The sequence below is a fragment of the Doryrhamphus excisus genome, chromosome 16 (genome assembly GCF_030265055.1).
Source record: "Doryrhamphus excisus isolate RoL2022-K1 chromosome 16, RoL_Dexc_1.0, whole genome shotgun sequence".
NCBI lineage: Eukaryota > Metazoa > Chordata > Actinopteri > Syngnathiformes > Syngnathidae > Doryrhamphus > Doryrhamphus excisus.
In genome coordinates this window covers 10569909-10583527 of record NC_080481.1, presented here as the reverse complement: position 1 = coordinate 10583527, position 13619 = coordinate 10569909, and the positions used below count along the sequence as shown (strand labels likewise).

Sequence of the window (13619 nt, the reverse complement as noted above, 5' to 3'; positions counted from 1 at the left end):
GTGAGTGGAAAAAAATAAAAAGGGGACACTCGTGCGAGGATATTTATCAACCCTTTCATGTGCATTTTGCTCCTGAAATAAGTCCATACAAAGAGAACAAACTAGAGTAACATTTTCAGGCATTTGTAAATAAATCTACGAGTCTCGTACAACAATTCTTTCTTCGGCAACCCTCATGTTGACGTCTGAGCGGTACAAGCCAGCTTGTAGTGCAGCTGCACTACAGGAAAAATGACTGCAGGAAACATGACTATTCTGTGTGACGGAAGAGCTGTCCCATTCATGCGCTAAAATACTTTTTTATGGTTTGTATGCATCGTAACTCCGCTCCTAATTCCCGCAATAAAGTGTTTCATTCGACATGCATGTACTCATCAACAAGGGGTCACAAGATGCTCACGCCTGGAGAGGGCCTCCACACAGGTACATTATTAAAAAAACTAAAAAAAAAAACAAAAAAAACTTAAACTGTATGGAAAGCAGGAAGTGAACAAATGTAACAGTTACTGATTGTAAAAGTACCAGATGGAGGGGTAGGATTTAATAAGCTTTGTTTCTTCCTACTCCTTTTGGACATGTGGAACTGTGAACTGATTATGTGATGCACTCGATTGTAATCTGATGCATGTTCAAATGAAATAAAACCATTACCATTACAAGTCCACTGTGGAAGCCTGCCTGATTGTGCCACAGAAACACAGCATGGACACCCTCATTCTTTACATCCCCCCTCCCCCTGTGAAATATGCAAACCAGGATGATAATACTGTCGAAGGTGTATGCTTTCTTCCATAGACAGAGAATGGAGAATGGGGGTGTTTGCTTCAGTTACCTTGGCCTCGATGGCAGCCTCTGTGCAGGCCTGCAGCATGGTGAGGTGGTGGGCGAACACCAGGAACTTGAGATGCTCTGCCTCCAGCATCATTTTGATGTAGTCCTTCACTGCTCCAGCCTTGCATCATACATATACACAAACAGACACATACGTGCACACACACACACACAAAGAGATACAAAAATAGCCACAGATGAAAGGGAGCAACTGAATCTATCAATCCACCGCACAGGAAGGAATTGGCTAGATCAGTGAGAAAGTCAATTAACCACCGCGGCATCCTCTCTGTGTGATCAATTCTCTATTGAATGCCAAGAGATCTGGAATTAAAAAGGAAGCCAGCCTAGTTTACCTAAGAAATAAAGCTTCTGAGCTCCGACCAACTTGTGAATTGAGTGTTAAACACATATTGGAAAGAACATTGTTGACAGACTGAAGTGACCACTTAAATCTACATTTTTCGCCCATCAAGAATATTTCCATTAAACTTAGAGAGAATCTACATGTACTGCATATTTTAAAATGGGGTTTCATACATTTTATGCAACTTCAAACCTAGAATTTTGATCCAAAATTCACATTTGGTTATGATTTAAATGGAATATTATATGTAAATACAATGTTTAACATTATTAGAAGGCTATGGACATGAAATAACACTCCTATTGTTCTTTGTTTACACCATATTGCGCGGGCTACAGGATCACTGTATAGACATAGGAAATGGCCGCCACTAACATAGATAGCCTCTCCAATTTATTTAAATGTATTTATTTTCAAACAAATTGGGGAAGAAGGGCAAAGTCAGAAGCCAAAAATTTACCACTTCCACACAGAATAGGAGGAGAGATAGGAGAACCTTTTTTTCCACTCTATCACGTTGGACGTACCGTGGCTGACTCGATGCAGTGTGAATGTAATGTCATGTCTCATCAATGAAAATCTTTGCTAGGGCTCGTTAAATTGCTAATGTTGACTAACGTTAGCTGTGGCTGTACTCGCAACTGAGTGCTTTGTGTTGATGTGATAGGATAAACTTGAGCTCATTTGGTAGTAAGCAAACTCCTTTTTACAAAGAAGGCATATCAGGCTACCTTTATCAACCGATGGACAACTGTCACATGCTCTTCCATTCAACACATCAAATCAAATCGGAATTTGCTTTGCCCGAGTTCCTTCACTGACTTCAAAGCTAAGCCTGGAATTTGGTGTTTTTCCATCTATGCTTTTAAAACATTACATTTCATCATTCTGCTTGCTTCTTCTGAGACCTTGACTGACAGTATGAAGCTAACTGTCTAAAAAACTCAGAAAAAAAAAAAAACAATGTAATGCCGAGTTAACTGTAGCCTGCAGGTATCTCGTATCACCTCACTGTGTGTTGCTGCCCAGTTATCACCTTGTGATTGTTCCGACTATTGCTGGAATGTGGATGTGCTTTACAAGCTTATCATCCAGCATCCGCACTCGCCTCATTTCACCGTTGTGGGCCATGAGGCATCCAAGAATAGTTCCAACTCGCAGGGAACATTAAGGTTTTGATTTGAGTCAAACATAGTCCTTACTGGACAGTTCGGAGAGTTTTACAGTAGTGTAAAAAACCCACCTGTATAATCTAGATACCTTCCATGGCCTGACAACCCGACCAGCAATGACACCTGCTCTGGCGGGAGAACCTCTGCTATGCCTCGCTGACAATTAGCCCACACGCCCAATAATGAATCACTTCACCAGGTCTGACGAACCTCTTCTGATCTGGGAGGTCCTCATTACTGACGGCTTGGCTATGCCGGCTCCTTTCCGCTGAGTTTAATTAGTGCACAAACTTCTCAACTGTCTGAAGCGGCCCGTTAGCTCACTTTAAAGTCCGGCATCAGAGCTGTCCTCTCTGGGTAATTGGGAGCAGATGCTTGGCGGGTAAAGCAATAAAAATACCCCAAAGGCTTTTTGGCAGCACCATCGCCAAGCCGACTGGCAGGCAGGCAGGCAGGCAGGCAAGCAGGCAGGCAAGCAGGGGCCATGTTGCTCGTCAGAGTGACATGAATGTGATATTTCACCGTTCCACCCCCTCCTGATGAGGGAAAAAAATCCCCTAAAGTATACTGTAGAAAGTGTGTCACACTCTAAAAACGATAGCAGTGGAAACCAGAATCACCATGGCCCAAGATATAGTTTGCTGAACCAATGTGCATCCCACATGATTCATATGGCTGAATAATTATCATTAAAATGCATTAGAATTACAGTAAAGTAGAAAAAAAATCATTCCCTTTATTGTTGCTAACAATTAACTAATTCTTAAGTAATCATACTTACTGACAACTGGCAATAAAATACAACCGACTTGCATTAGATGCGCCATGGGGTGGGCGGGTCTGCCTCGATGCGGATGTTGGTAAATTTGTAAAGTAGGGTGGACAAGTGTTGAGCAGGAATCCAATCAACAAACATTCATTCATTCATTTTCTACCGCTTTTCCTCACGAGGGTCGCGGGGGGTGCCGGAGCCCATCCCAGCTGTCTTCGGGCGAGAGGCGGGGTACACCCTGGACTGGTCGCCAGCCAATCACAGGGCACTTAGAGACAAACAACCATTCACACTCACATTCATACCTATGGACAATTTGGAGTCACCAATTAACCTAGCATGTTTTTGGAATGTGGGAGGAAACCGGAGTACCCGGAGAAAACGCACGCATGCACGGGGAGAACATGCAAACTCCACACCGAGATGGCCGAGGGTGGGAATTGAACCCTGGTCTCCTTGCTATGAGGTCTGCGCGCTAACCACTCGACCGCCGTGCCAATCAACAAACAACATGAAGCTAAAAAAAAGACAAACTCAGACGAGGAGAGTAGCGTAGTACTAGTATTAGAGTAGAGTCAATTCCTATCCTGACAAAATAGAAAAGTGGGGTCCAGCAGTAGCCCAGAAGTCCTCAAGAGTGCTTGGAGTGTGACCAATAACAATGGAGTGGGCCTGCCCGGAAGCAGGCCATGAGTTGAATTAGAATTACAGTAAAGTAAAAAAGTGGTTCTTCCATTCCCCTTTATTGTTGCTAACAATTAACTAATTCTTAAGTAATCGTACTTACTGACAATAAGTACTGGCAATAAAATACAACACACTTGGATTAAATGCGCCATGGGGTGGGCGGGTCTGCCTCGATGCGGATGTTGGTAAATTTGTCAAGTAGGGTGGACCAGTGTTGAGCAGGAATCCAATCAACAAACCACATGAAGCTAAAAAAAAAAAGACACAAACTCAGACGAGGAGAGTAGCGCCAATGATTGCATTTGGTGCTTATCTCCGGTCTTCGTTAACCTTGGGGGCCACGCTGCTCACGGCTCAGGTTATCAGGCTAATTGAGAGAAACACATGCCCTCAAACATGGCAGACGCTATGTTTGGTGTAATGTTTACTTGGCAACATGGGAGGCAGACAGGCTGCCATTGTTGGGAGGATCAAGCTCAGCAGCGTTCTAAGCTTGGGGTCAGGAATTGAACACCGCACGCATCCAGCCGCCTTCACCCACTGCTTATTTTCTTCTCACGTCAAACTGAAAGCTATTGTTTCCATAGCAACACCATAATAGAGGTGTAATGGTGTTGGTGTAGGGTGTAATCATGCCAGGCCAGACATGACTAAATAATACTACCGTTAGAACTCCCGAATTTGTCTAAGTGCTTTTCACCAGCAATCATTAAGTTCTGTTTCCATGGCAATGCTCTCCCTTGAAATCTCACCAAGCGGTTGGTCTGAGTCTACAAGAGCTTTGACATCAATCCACCCTTTCCTGCAGTATTAAAATGCATTAAGATTATATTATTCCTCTTATTTAAAGTGTTTTGCTTTGCTTTGCAAACTTTCAGCTTTTTGCTGAAAACGTTAATCTCACAAGGCTTAAAGGTTCTGTCTGCCTTGGTTATGTACTGCGTGGTGGGGTGCAAAACCTCCAAAACTGTATATTTCACCTACTTCCTGCTCCGAAGCTGCTAGCCACGCTCCACGTACTACACACATTTCAAATACCGATGTTGTGTCACGATTGTCTGCGCTCAGTAAACGCAGACCTACGTTACCACTCTTTGAGTTCATACACGGGAAGTCAGGGGTCTCCAACCAGTTGCTCACGAGCTACCAGTAGCTCCTAACCACTTTTTTAAGTAGCTCACATAGCTCTCCAAAGGGTTTATTCACTTATTATGAACTCCTATCCTGACAAAATTGAAAAGTGGGGTCCGGCAGTAGCCCAGAAGTCCTCGAGAGCGCTTGGGAGTGTGACCAATAACAATGGAGTGGGCCTGCCCGGAAGCAGGCCATGAGTCGAATAAATTAAAACTGACTGTTTTGGGAATTCAAAGAAATACAGTTGGAATAGGTGCAGATTCTGGAAGATATGATAAAAAATATGAATCGGTGGACATCGGTATCAGCTTTTTTTCCTGAAAAAATGCTGTGTACAGCACATGTTCATCCATCACAGGAAATATGTCACGTTGCATATATCGGTATCGTATGGACAATATCGACATATTGGCAAAAAAGCCAATATTGAACATCCCTAATAATAATAAATGTGACTAAAACTATTAATGAGCACCCTGTTAAATTGCAACCTGTATAAACATTTTCAAAAACTCCAACAGAGTCAATGCTTCACCAGCCACGCAACTCACCACACGTCATTGCCGCAGTGGCACATTTAAGGGTACATTTTTGCACTAATGATGTGATGGTGTATATTTCACAGCATGTTACATGTTACTAGCACAAGCACTGCTTTGATGTCAGTGATGTTTTGGGTCCATCTGGGAAACGAATAAAATATATTAAAAACTTGTGTTTGAAAAATATGCTCTATACAGAGCTTGTCTGTTGAATAGACATCAATTATGCTACTATAATACACAAAAAACATAAGAAAACAAGCATCCGTAGTGCACAGTTTGTGAAGCTTGAGTTAAAATAGATCTATCCCTGTGGCAATTCATTCCAGTGCATTCTTTTGTTATTGTAAAAAGAATCAATCCTGCAGACAATAGCTACACTGGGTGTGGAAGGATGTCTTCCAACCAGGTCTCCCATTACCTTGGCAATAGCTGTTTGCTTGTACATCTGTGTGATCAGGCTCATGACCTCAGTGAAGGGGTTGTTGATGGCAGCGACCTCTGACCTGCATCCCTTCATTAGTCTCTCCCACTCTGCAAAGCTGGCGACAGCCTCCTGCAAAGCAAGCAGAGGGCAAAGGTGGTGAGGCCACGTTCTTTATTTTTTCAACATCTTTCTCTTGCCGATATAAAGGACAAAACAATTAATGGTTCTGTTGGATGTCCTAGTTTCCTGGAAAGGAAAAAAAATTGCAGAAAAAAGGGAAAAGAAAGAATTCCCAAGGATGCCACCCCCTCCTACGAGGCTGCTGTGTTAGGTGGGTCAGGAGCATCTCCCAATTATAGCTGCTTTGTGACAAGCTCGGGTCGAAGATGGAGAAGCAACCGGGCTGCTACAATAAATCAAAGATGCCTCGCGTGCTCTCAAGGTGATCGGCAAAAAGTATTTAAGGGAAGAACAGAAAATGCTGGAGTGGGAATGGCTGCTGGCAGCATCTGTGACCCGCTGTTCACAAACAGCAGGATCTTTTAATCATAAAAACAGGGCTAAAGTTGGTTATTTAACAGCAGGGCGTCCTATATTGTTGTGCTATTTCGGACTATAATCCACCACATGATGTAGAATCCTGACAAAAAGGCAGCCAGCTGTATTGCATCACTGCAAAAACCTGATTTAATTTCCATGCAGCCGTGTTTATTTTATGCAATTCTTAGTTGAATCCAGCACATGCAACACGCAAAGCTTTGAATGCGCTCCTAAAGCGCTGCATGTGAACCATATGGTGAGCTCAGGGAGGAAGGTAGGGTGGTTATGGGAGGTGAAAAGGAAGGAAAAAATAAAGTGATAGAAGCCTTATTAATGTGCACAACCTGGGAGAATGTTCTTGGCAGCATTTCGTGTTCAAGACAATGAAGAAGTTTTGGTTGCAACATGAAAGTGTCTGCATTTAGTGAAATCATTAGCATTTCAGTGGAACTTAGTCAAAGTCAAGGACGACTGAATGAATAAATAGGATGTTGTAGGAAGAATAAAGCTGTGTTCCCTTTATGTTTTTTGCTCAGATGTTCCACTCGGCGGCACCTGCATAAATCGCATAAACATGGTTTTGACAGTTTTTATTCTAATTATAAATGTTACATTGAAGCTTTACAATCTGCTGTTTATAAAATGAGTGGCTAAACACTCGGACCATGATGATATTCACTTGACTACCGCAGACAAAAAGGCCAGGGCTAAAAACGTAAAGGCCAGGCGGGGCATAAAAAGCGTCTGGCAGTGGAAGATAAAAGCCATCATTAGGGAGTAAAATGAGATAGGAGAGCCAGGGCCCAGTGAGTGAGTGGTCCTAGTGTACACCACACATTCTCAGTGAAACAGTATTTCGGAGAAGAGAGTATCCGACATTATTTTTTTAAGTATAGTAGGAAGCTGATGTTATGTTTCCTGTTTACCAACTTCATTCATTCATTCATTTTCGCTTTTCCCCACGAGGGTCGCGGGGGGTGCTGGAGCCTATCCCAGCTGTCTTTGGGCGAGAGGCCGGGTACACCCTGGACTGGTCGCCAGCCAATCACAGGGCACATATAGACAAACAACCAATCACAATCACATTCATACCTATGGACAATATGGAGTGGCATGTAGCACCTAGTATGTTTTTGGAATGTGGGAGGAAACCGGAGTACCCGGAGAAAACCCACGCATGCACAGGGAGAACATGCAAACTCTACACAGAGATGGCCAAGGGTGGAATTGAACCCTGGTCTCCTAGCTGTGAGGCCTGCGCGCTAACCACTCGTCCGCTGTGCAGCCCTGTTTACCAACTTAAACCCATAAATTAATTACAAACTTAATTTTGTTCCTTAAACAGACACTCACTTGCATGTGATTCTGTACCCTTTTACCCAAGTCCTGTATTTCAAGGGGACCTAAAATGCTTTTTCCACTTTTCTGACCTATAAATGTCATAATAATGTTGCATTATCGTGTTAAACAATGCCAAAGTTTCAGATAATGAGATTTGCCCATTTGAAAGTAAGCCCTGAAAGATGTTTGGGATGGCTCAAAACGCACGGTTTCAGAGGGCGTTGCAAAACTGTTCCCGCCCTCTCCCAAGCGCTGCTTCTGTTTTTGCAAGCAATGGCTTGAACGTGAAAGCCACATTTGCTGATAATTCCTAAAAACGTCACCATCAGACACAAGTGGTTGGAGATCCAAGCAGTAAGAAACAATTTATCAGTGTAAGTCATGGAGTAAAAGCTCGTCTGTGTTGCATTATAGAGTGTGCATACAGGGAGCTGCGTTTATTATCAAATCCTATAAAGTTGGGCTCACAGCTCATGGCACCGAAAGTCCTTCTAAGGACTCGGGAGTGTGACCAACCACAGCGGAGTGGGCGTGCCTGCAGGCAGGCCGTGGGTGGAATACATTAAGCATTAAAAGTCAAAGAAATACAGCTGAATAGGTGCAGATTCTGGAAGAACTAGAAGACTTTCTGTGCTGGTTATCATGTGTAGCTGTTCTATAGGAGTCCACAACTCAAAATAAATGGTGGAAAAAAAGAGCATTATAGCTCCACTTTAAGGACCTTCTGCAGATTATATTCCAATAATCTCCCATGCAACAACAACCCTTACAGTATGCAAGACAACCACAGAGATAAAAGTAAAGAGTTGTTCTCTTTTTACTACTCTATTACATGTCTACTACTTTTACATGTCCCGCATGTATTCTGTGTACAGTGTGAGTTCATTTAGGGTCTGACTTACATCACAGTCACAGCCACTTCCTCCACCTGAGATAAATGACCTGTTTCAGCTAACTTCAGATAAGGGAGCTGTTGAAGAAAAGCTGCAAAGTATTGTCAAAAGTTCTGCATGTACCTAACTGGCATCTCTAAGGAGAAGCATTGACCACATTTAGCCACAAAATAAAGCATTCAGGGAGACTGGGGTAAAAATGCAGCATCGTCACTTTTCAGGCCATCTTTCTTATTGTTGTGTCACTCCAAGAAATGTGGCTTGGTGCATAATTAGAACTAAAATAGCTCATTCAGTGTTTTCTTCCACTTCTGCTGCTGCTGAAATGATAGGAGAAAATAACGCAGGTAGTTAGTTGGGGCTTGCTGCCTCCCCTGGGAAAGTAAAACTATGTGGGCAAAAGTCTGAACCGTGCCTCTTAATTGATTATTATTATTCACTCTAACGCTTCCAGGTGCTACACTTATTTTTTATTTCAGGTTTTGAATGTTGGCTGCACAGTTTGGGGAGCTCTGTGTAGAGTTTGCATGCTCTTCCTGATGGTGAGTTTTCCTAAAAGAATATGCATATAAAAATTAATTACAGACTCCAAACTGTCCCTATAGATGTGAAGCGTTATTGTCCACATGTTTCCTGCAATTGGATGGCAACCAGCCCAGGGTATTCCCCGTATGTCACCCAAAATCAACTGGGATAAGCTCCAGCTTACCCGGGGCTCTATTGAGAACAAGCGGAGAGGAAAATGAATGGATGGCGTTGAATGGAGCAGCAGACAAATGAAACATAATTTGACTTTCCTTCATGTTTAATCCACAATGTTGATGGATTACACGGGTGCTGGACAGCTCCAAAGATGAAAAGTTGTCCATCAACAACACTTTAAGAGTGGTGAAAAGTGCTTAGGAAATTTATCGTAAATTTACCTTTGCAGCCTCCTTTGGAAGGTCGAACGGGATGCGCTGGCGGATCTTGGGAGGAAGCTGACTAAGCACCTCAGCCTTAAGGCGACGGATCATGATCTGGCTAAGTCGCTGGTGCAGCTCCTTCAGGTTGGACGCCCCACGACAGTCCCACTGCCTGCGGGTCCCAAAGTACCTGCAAGCACAGAGAATTAAAAGTGACAAATGAGTAAGAAAAAAAAAACATTAAATGCAGAAGAAAACTTCCCTAAATACTTATTTACAGCGGCACCCTCAAGGAGTAGTTAAACACATTTACACATTCCCACCTGGGAGCTGCTTGGCACTACAACAGTCTTCGTGCAGGGCTGAGAAGCTCAGCTTTGCGCAGTTGGATCTCCGGATTTTTGCATCAGGGCAATTTGCAGAGCAGCAAAGTAATTTGTCTTGAGGCCCAGGGCAAACTCTCACAAATCAGCCAAATGGTTTTTTTGGAATAAAAGTGGCCTTGTAGAAAAAGGCTGGTTATCTGCCATGCCATGCATGTTGGCTGGACAAAGCCAACCTGGCGTTGTCAAAATGTGCACACTTTGTGTGTGAACTTGAGGAAAGGAAAAGGAGAATAAAATATATCATTACTGACTAACAGGCCTATTTCTGAAATGACAGGTTAAGACCTTTTACCAGTATGAAGTAAAGAACTTCATACCAATACATTATATGGATATCTGTCCACTGAAATATGGACCTGCCCGTCATTTTTAATCATTCACCCAAAGTAACATTTGTGCACTCAGAGGTCACTGATGTTGGACCTGGCTCACCTTCTATGTTCTAGTTCTAGTTCAAGAGCTACCGTATGTGCACAACACACCAACTTGTCCACCCATGCCTTCAGTGATATGTCTCTCAAGTCCATATGGCGTCTCTGTGGCTATTGCGGTATTCCCCTGACACTGTGCTATTATACAAGATGTGCTGGCGTTGAGAGTGCCGGGGCCCATTCTTTCCCAAGCTTCCCCCTTTGAAGGCCCTCCAAATCAATGCATTTGATGTATTTGGCGTTGAATGTTCTGGCTCTGTTTGCACGCATCGCAGCAGCACAGAGAGTACAGTAACTTCCTAGTGCCTTTTCATTTCTGTGCAACATTGGCTCACAAAATATATCTTCATGTTTCCACACTTACCAACATAATGTTGCAGTTTACATTTGAGCTATATGAAGTACAGCAAGGTAACCAGGAAATGGTGGTGATTACTACAAATATGTATTAATGCTAATTAATAATATCTGAATGTCATGTCCAGATCAGGTAATGTGTACACATCTATAGCACATGGTCAGGAGATCGGGAAGACCTGGGTTCGATTCTCCGCTTGGTCATCTCTGTGTGGAGTTTTTCATGTTTGTTTTCTCCGGGTACTCCGGTTTTCTCCCACATTCCAAAAACGTGTTCATTAAAACAGTCCCGTGTGAAATGTCGTTGTCAGATGAAAATATTTTTCTCTTACTGGGAATCATTAAATACAATAACGTCTGCCTGAGCTTGTTTCGTAGAGCTTGGGGGAAGGCAATTTATCTGGCTTACAGAAACACCCATATAAGGAAGTCCTCTCCTCTGTGACATCACAAAGGGGCAGTTTTACCACGCCTTCTGAAACCGAGCGTTTTGAGCCATCCCAGGGCTCACTTCCAAATGCGCAAACTTCATTATCACAAACTTTGGCATCGTTTAGCACAAGAATACAACACTTTATCGAATAAAACAGAGGTAGGGAACCTATGGCTCGGGAGCCAGGTAGGGCTCTTTTGATGACTGTATCTGGCTCTCAAGCATTTACCACAATAAAAATGTATGTTTGCTAACATTTTAAAGTAAACATCACAGAAATCACTGTTAAAAATATTAAAAATCAACAACTTTCTTATGCATTTTAATCCGTCCATCTATTTTCTACTGCAATACGGCCGACCATATCGATCTTTCCTGATGATATTTTCCAGGTCAAACACCAAAACTCGATTATTACTGGGTAATGCGGTAGTGTACCTCGGTCATTAAGATGTAAATGTAAACTTTCCTCCTTTAGTCACCTAGCTAAAGCTGCAGAACCAAGCCTTCTGGCAAAGATGGCCAAAAGAATTAAATATACTGAGTACGGTGCAAAACCATGCAGCAGCAGAAGTTGCATTAATGGCAACAAGTATTTGATTTATTATTGGACACTGCGCTGCTCACAAAAGTGTGCTGGCCACACCCCCTTGGCGTGGGGTAGTGTGCCTGGTCTACGTAATTAGAGCCCATTATATCTAAAACTGTTGGTCCTACATAAAAATGCACACATTTTATTGCATTCAATGTTTAAAAAAATGTATATGGCTCTCACAGATACACATTTTAAAATATCCGGTCTTCATGGCTCTTGTAGCCAAAAAGGTTCCCGACCCCTGGAATAAAATATGAATGCATTTGCCATTAATTGTTTACTTGTTTGTTTTAGAGCCATACTGAATTCATGCCTTATTTTCTTACAAAAAAACAACAGGAATCTAGGAAACTTCACCAGCACTGTCCAGTGTCCAGGTATTTATTTCACAGTCTGACTGGTTGAATTTTTGGCTTACAAGTTACTGAATTAATTTAAAGTTACTGAACCGTTTCGGATGGTATCGTTGTAAATGAACCAATATCGTCCCTGGATGGTGACTTTGACCATCTCTGGTGCGACTCAAGAGTGCCATAATATTACTGTACATTTTTATATTACTGTTTTATACATTTGTTTTACCACATATGGCCTACAATAACCTGTGTTAGTGGCATTTCTATGTTTGTGGAAATGTGGTTTCGGACTGAACATTTGATGTAGTCCACTCTCACCGAGCCGCTAGCTCCAGTGGACCCTAGGTAAATTCAGTTTGAGACCCCTGATTTAGACTGACGAGCAATTAAGAAACTGCAGTGTTGTACTGTACATGCCGTCTCACCTGTAATGGGCATTGCAGTATTTGCTGGCGTAGTCAGTCCAGGTTCCAAACATTTTGGGGTAAAGTGCATCAATCTGCATAAAAAGCTGCCAAACACACAAACAGGAAAACAAATCATAACAGCTTTGAACAGCAGTTGACAGCTTGATGGTGTTATATTATGTTAGCAGCAGTCATTCATAATGTGACACACTCAGCAGTGCATCATTAAGATTGCATACATCCCATCCGGTAATATATATAAAAAAAAAACTCAAACCCTATGCATTTTATTGCTATAAGTAAAGACAAACACATATTTATCTTATTATCACCGAATATCATGTGATGCATCTTGCTGACCTTTTGCCTTTAGGGAAGAACTATAAAGAGTTGGATTGTTGGTTAACTAGGTCAAGCTGCTGCACAACACCACCCATGATTTTGATGATAACCTTTAAAATTGGTAAGAAATATTGACTCCCTTCATAACTGCTGGGATGAAGATTATGAATCCCGGCAGGATCTATGCGGCGTTATCATAAATAAACACTTTTTTTCCATGTACATGGCTTCTGGTTCAAGGCTCAAATCCCAATCCTACAGCAAACCAGAAAATATATAATACGAACCCTCACACACAGCGACAATTTCTGTCAATTGTTTTTTTTTTGTATTTGCAGCAGTTTCTGCGCTAATGGCAAGTAATCAGCGGCACTGTAAGAGCTGTATTCAGAATTCACCACTTGTTCATCAGAGGCTTTACAGCACCCACCGCACAGCCGTGTAACGTTCACCGCCACCCCCCCTAAACCCCTTTCATGCTGTTGATATAATAGGTGGGTGGAATGAGGGCACATCATCAACGGTGCAGCATGCCCTGAGCTGTGCGCTAACCTGATGTCAGAGCCACAGTGAGTAGCAATGGCAGCAGAAGGGCGACAGGCAGTGAGGGAAGAGACCAACCAGGCTTATCAGGTCTACACTAAGGATGATAAAATGTTATATGCAGCCTCAGATTCTGGTAGGCAAAGAGTTGGATGCTT

The 13619-nt window shown here is 42.6% G+C and overlaps 1 protein-coding gene across 2 annotated transcripts in view; it reads right to left on the bottom strand.

The window, feature by feature from the left end:
* Positions 1-13619, bottom strand: part of zranb3 (zinc finger, RAN-binding domain containing 3) — a 65462-nt gene that overhangs the window by 41020 nt on the left and 10823 nt on the right. The window contains exons 6-10 of one of the 2 annotated variants that reach the window (XM_058052377.1): positions 12595-12680; positions 9630-9801; positions 5927-6061; positions 832-952; positions 652-731 (exon numbers count right to left, since the gene is read on the bottom strand). In XM_058052377.1, the coding sequence (XP_057908360.1) occupies positions 652-731; positions 832-952; positions 5927-6061; positions 9630-9801; positions 12595-12680 (594 nt within the window). The remainder of the gene's footprint in view (positions 1-651; positions 732-831; positions 953-5926; positions 6062-9629; positions 9802-12594; positions 12681-13619) is intronic. The other variant, XM_058052378.1, reaches the window with a different exon arrangement.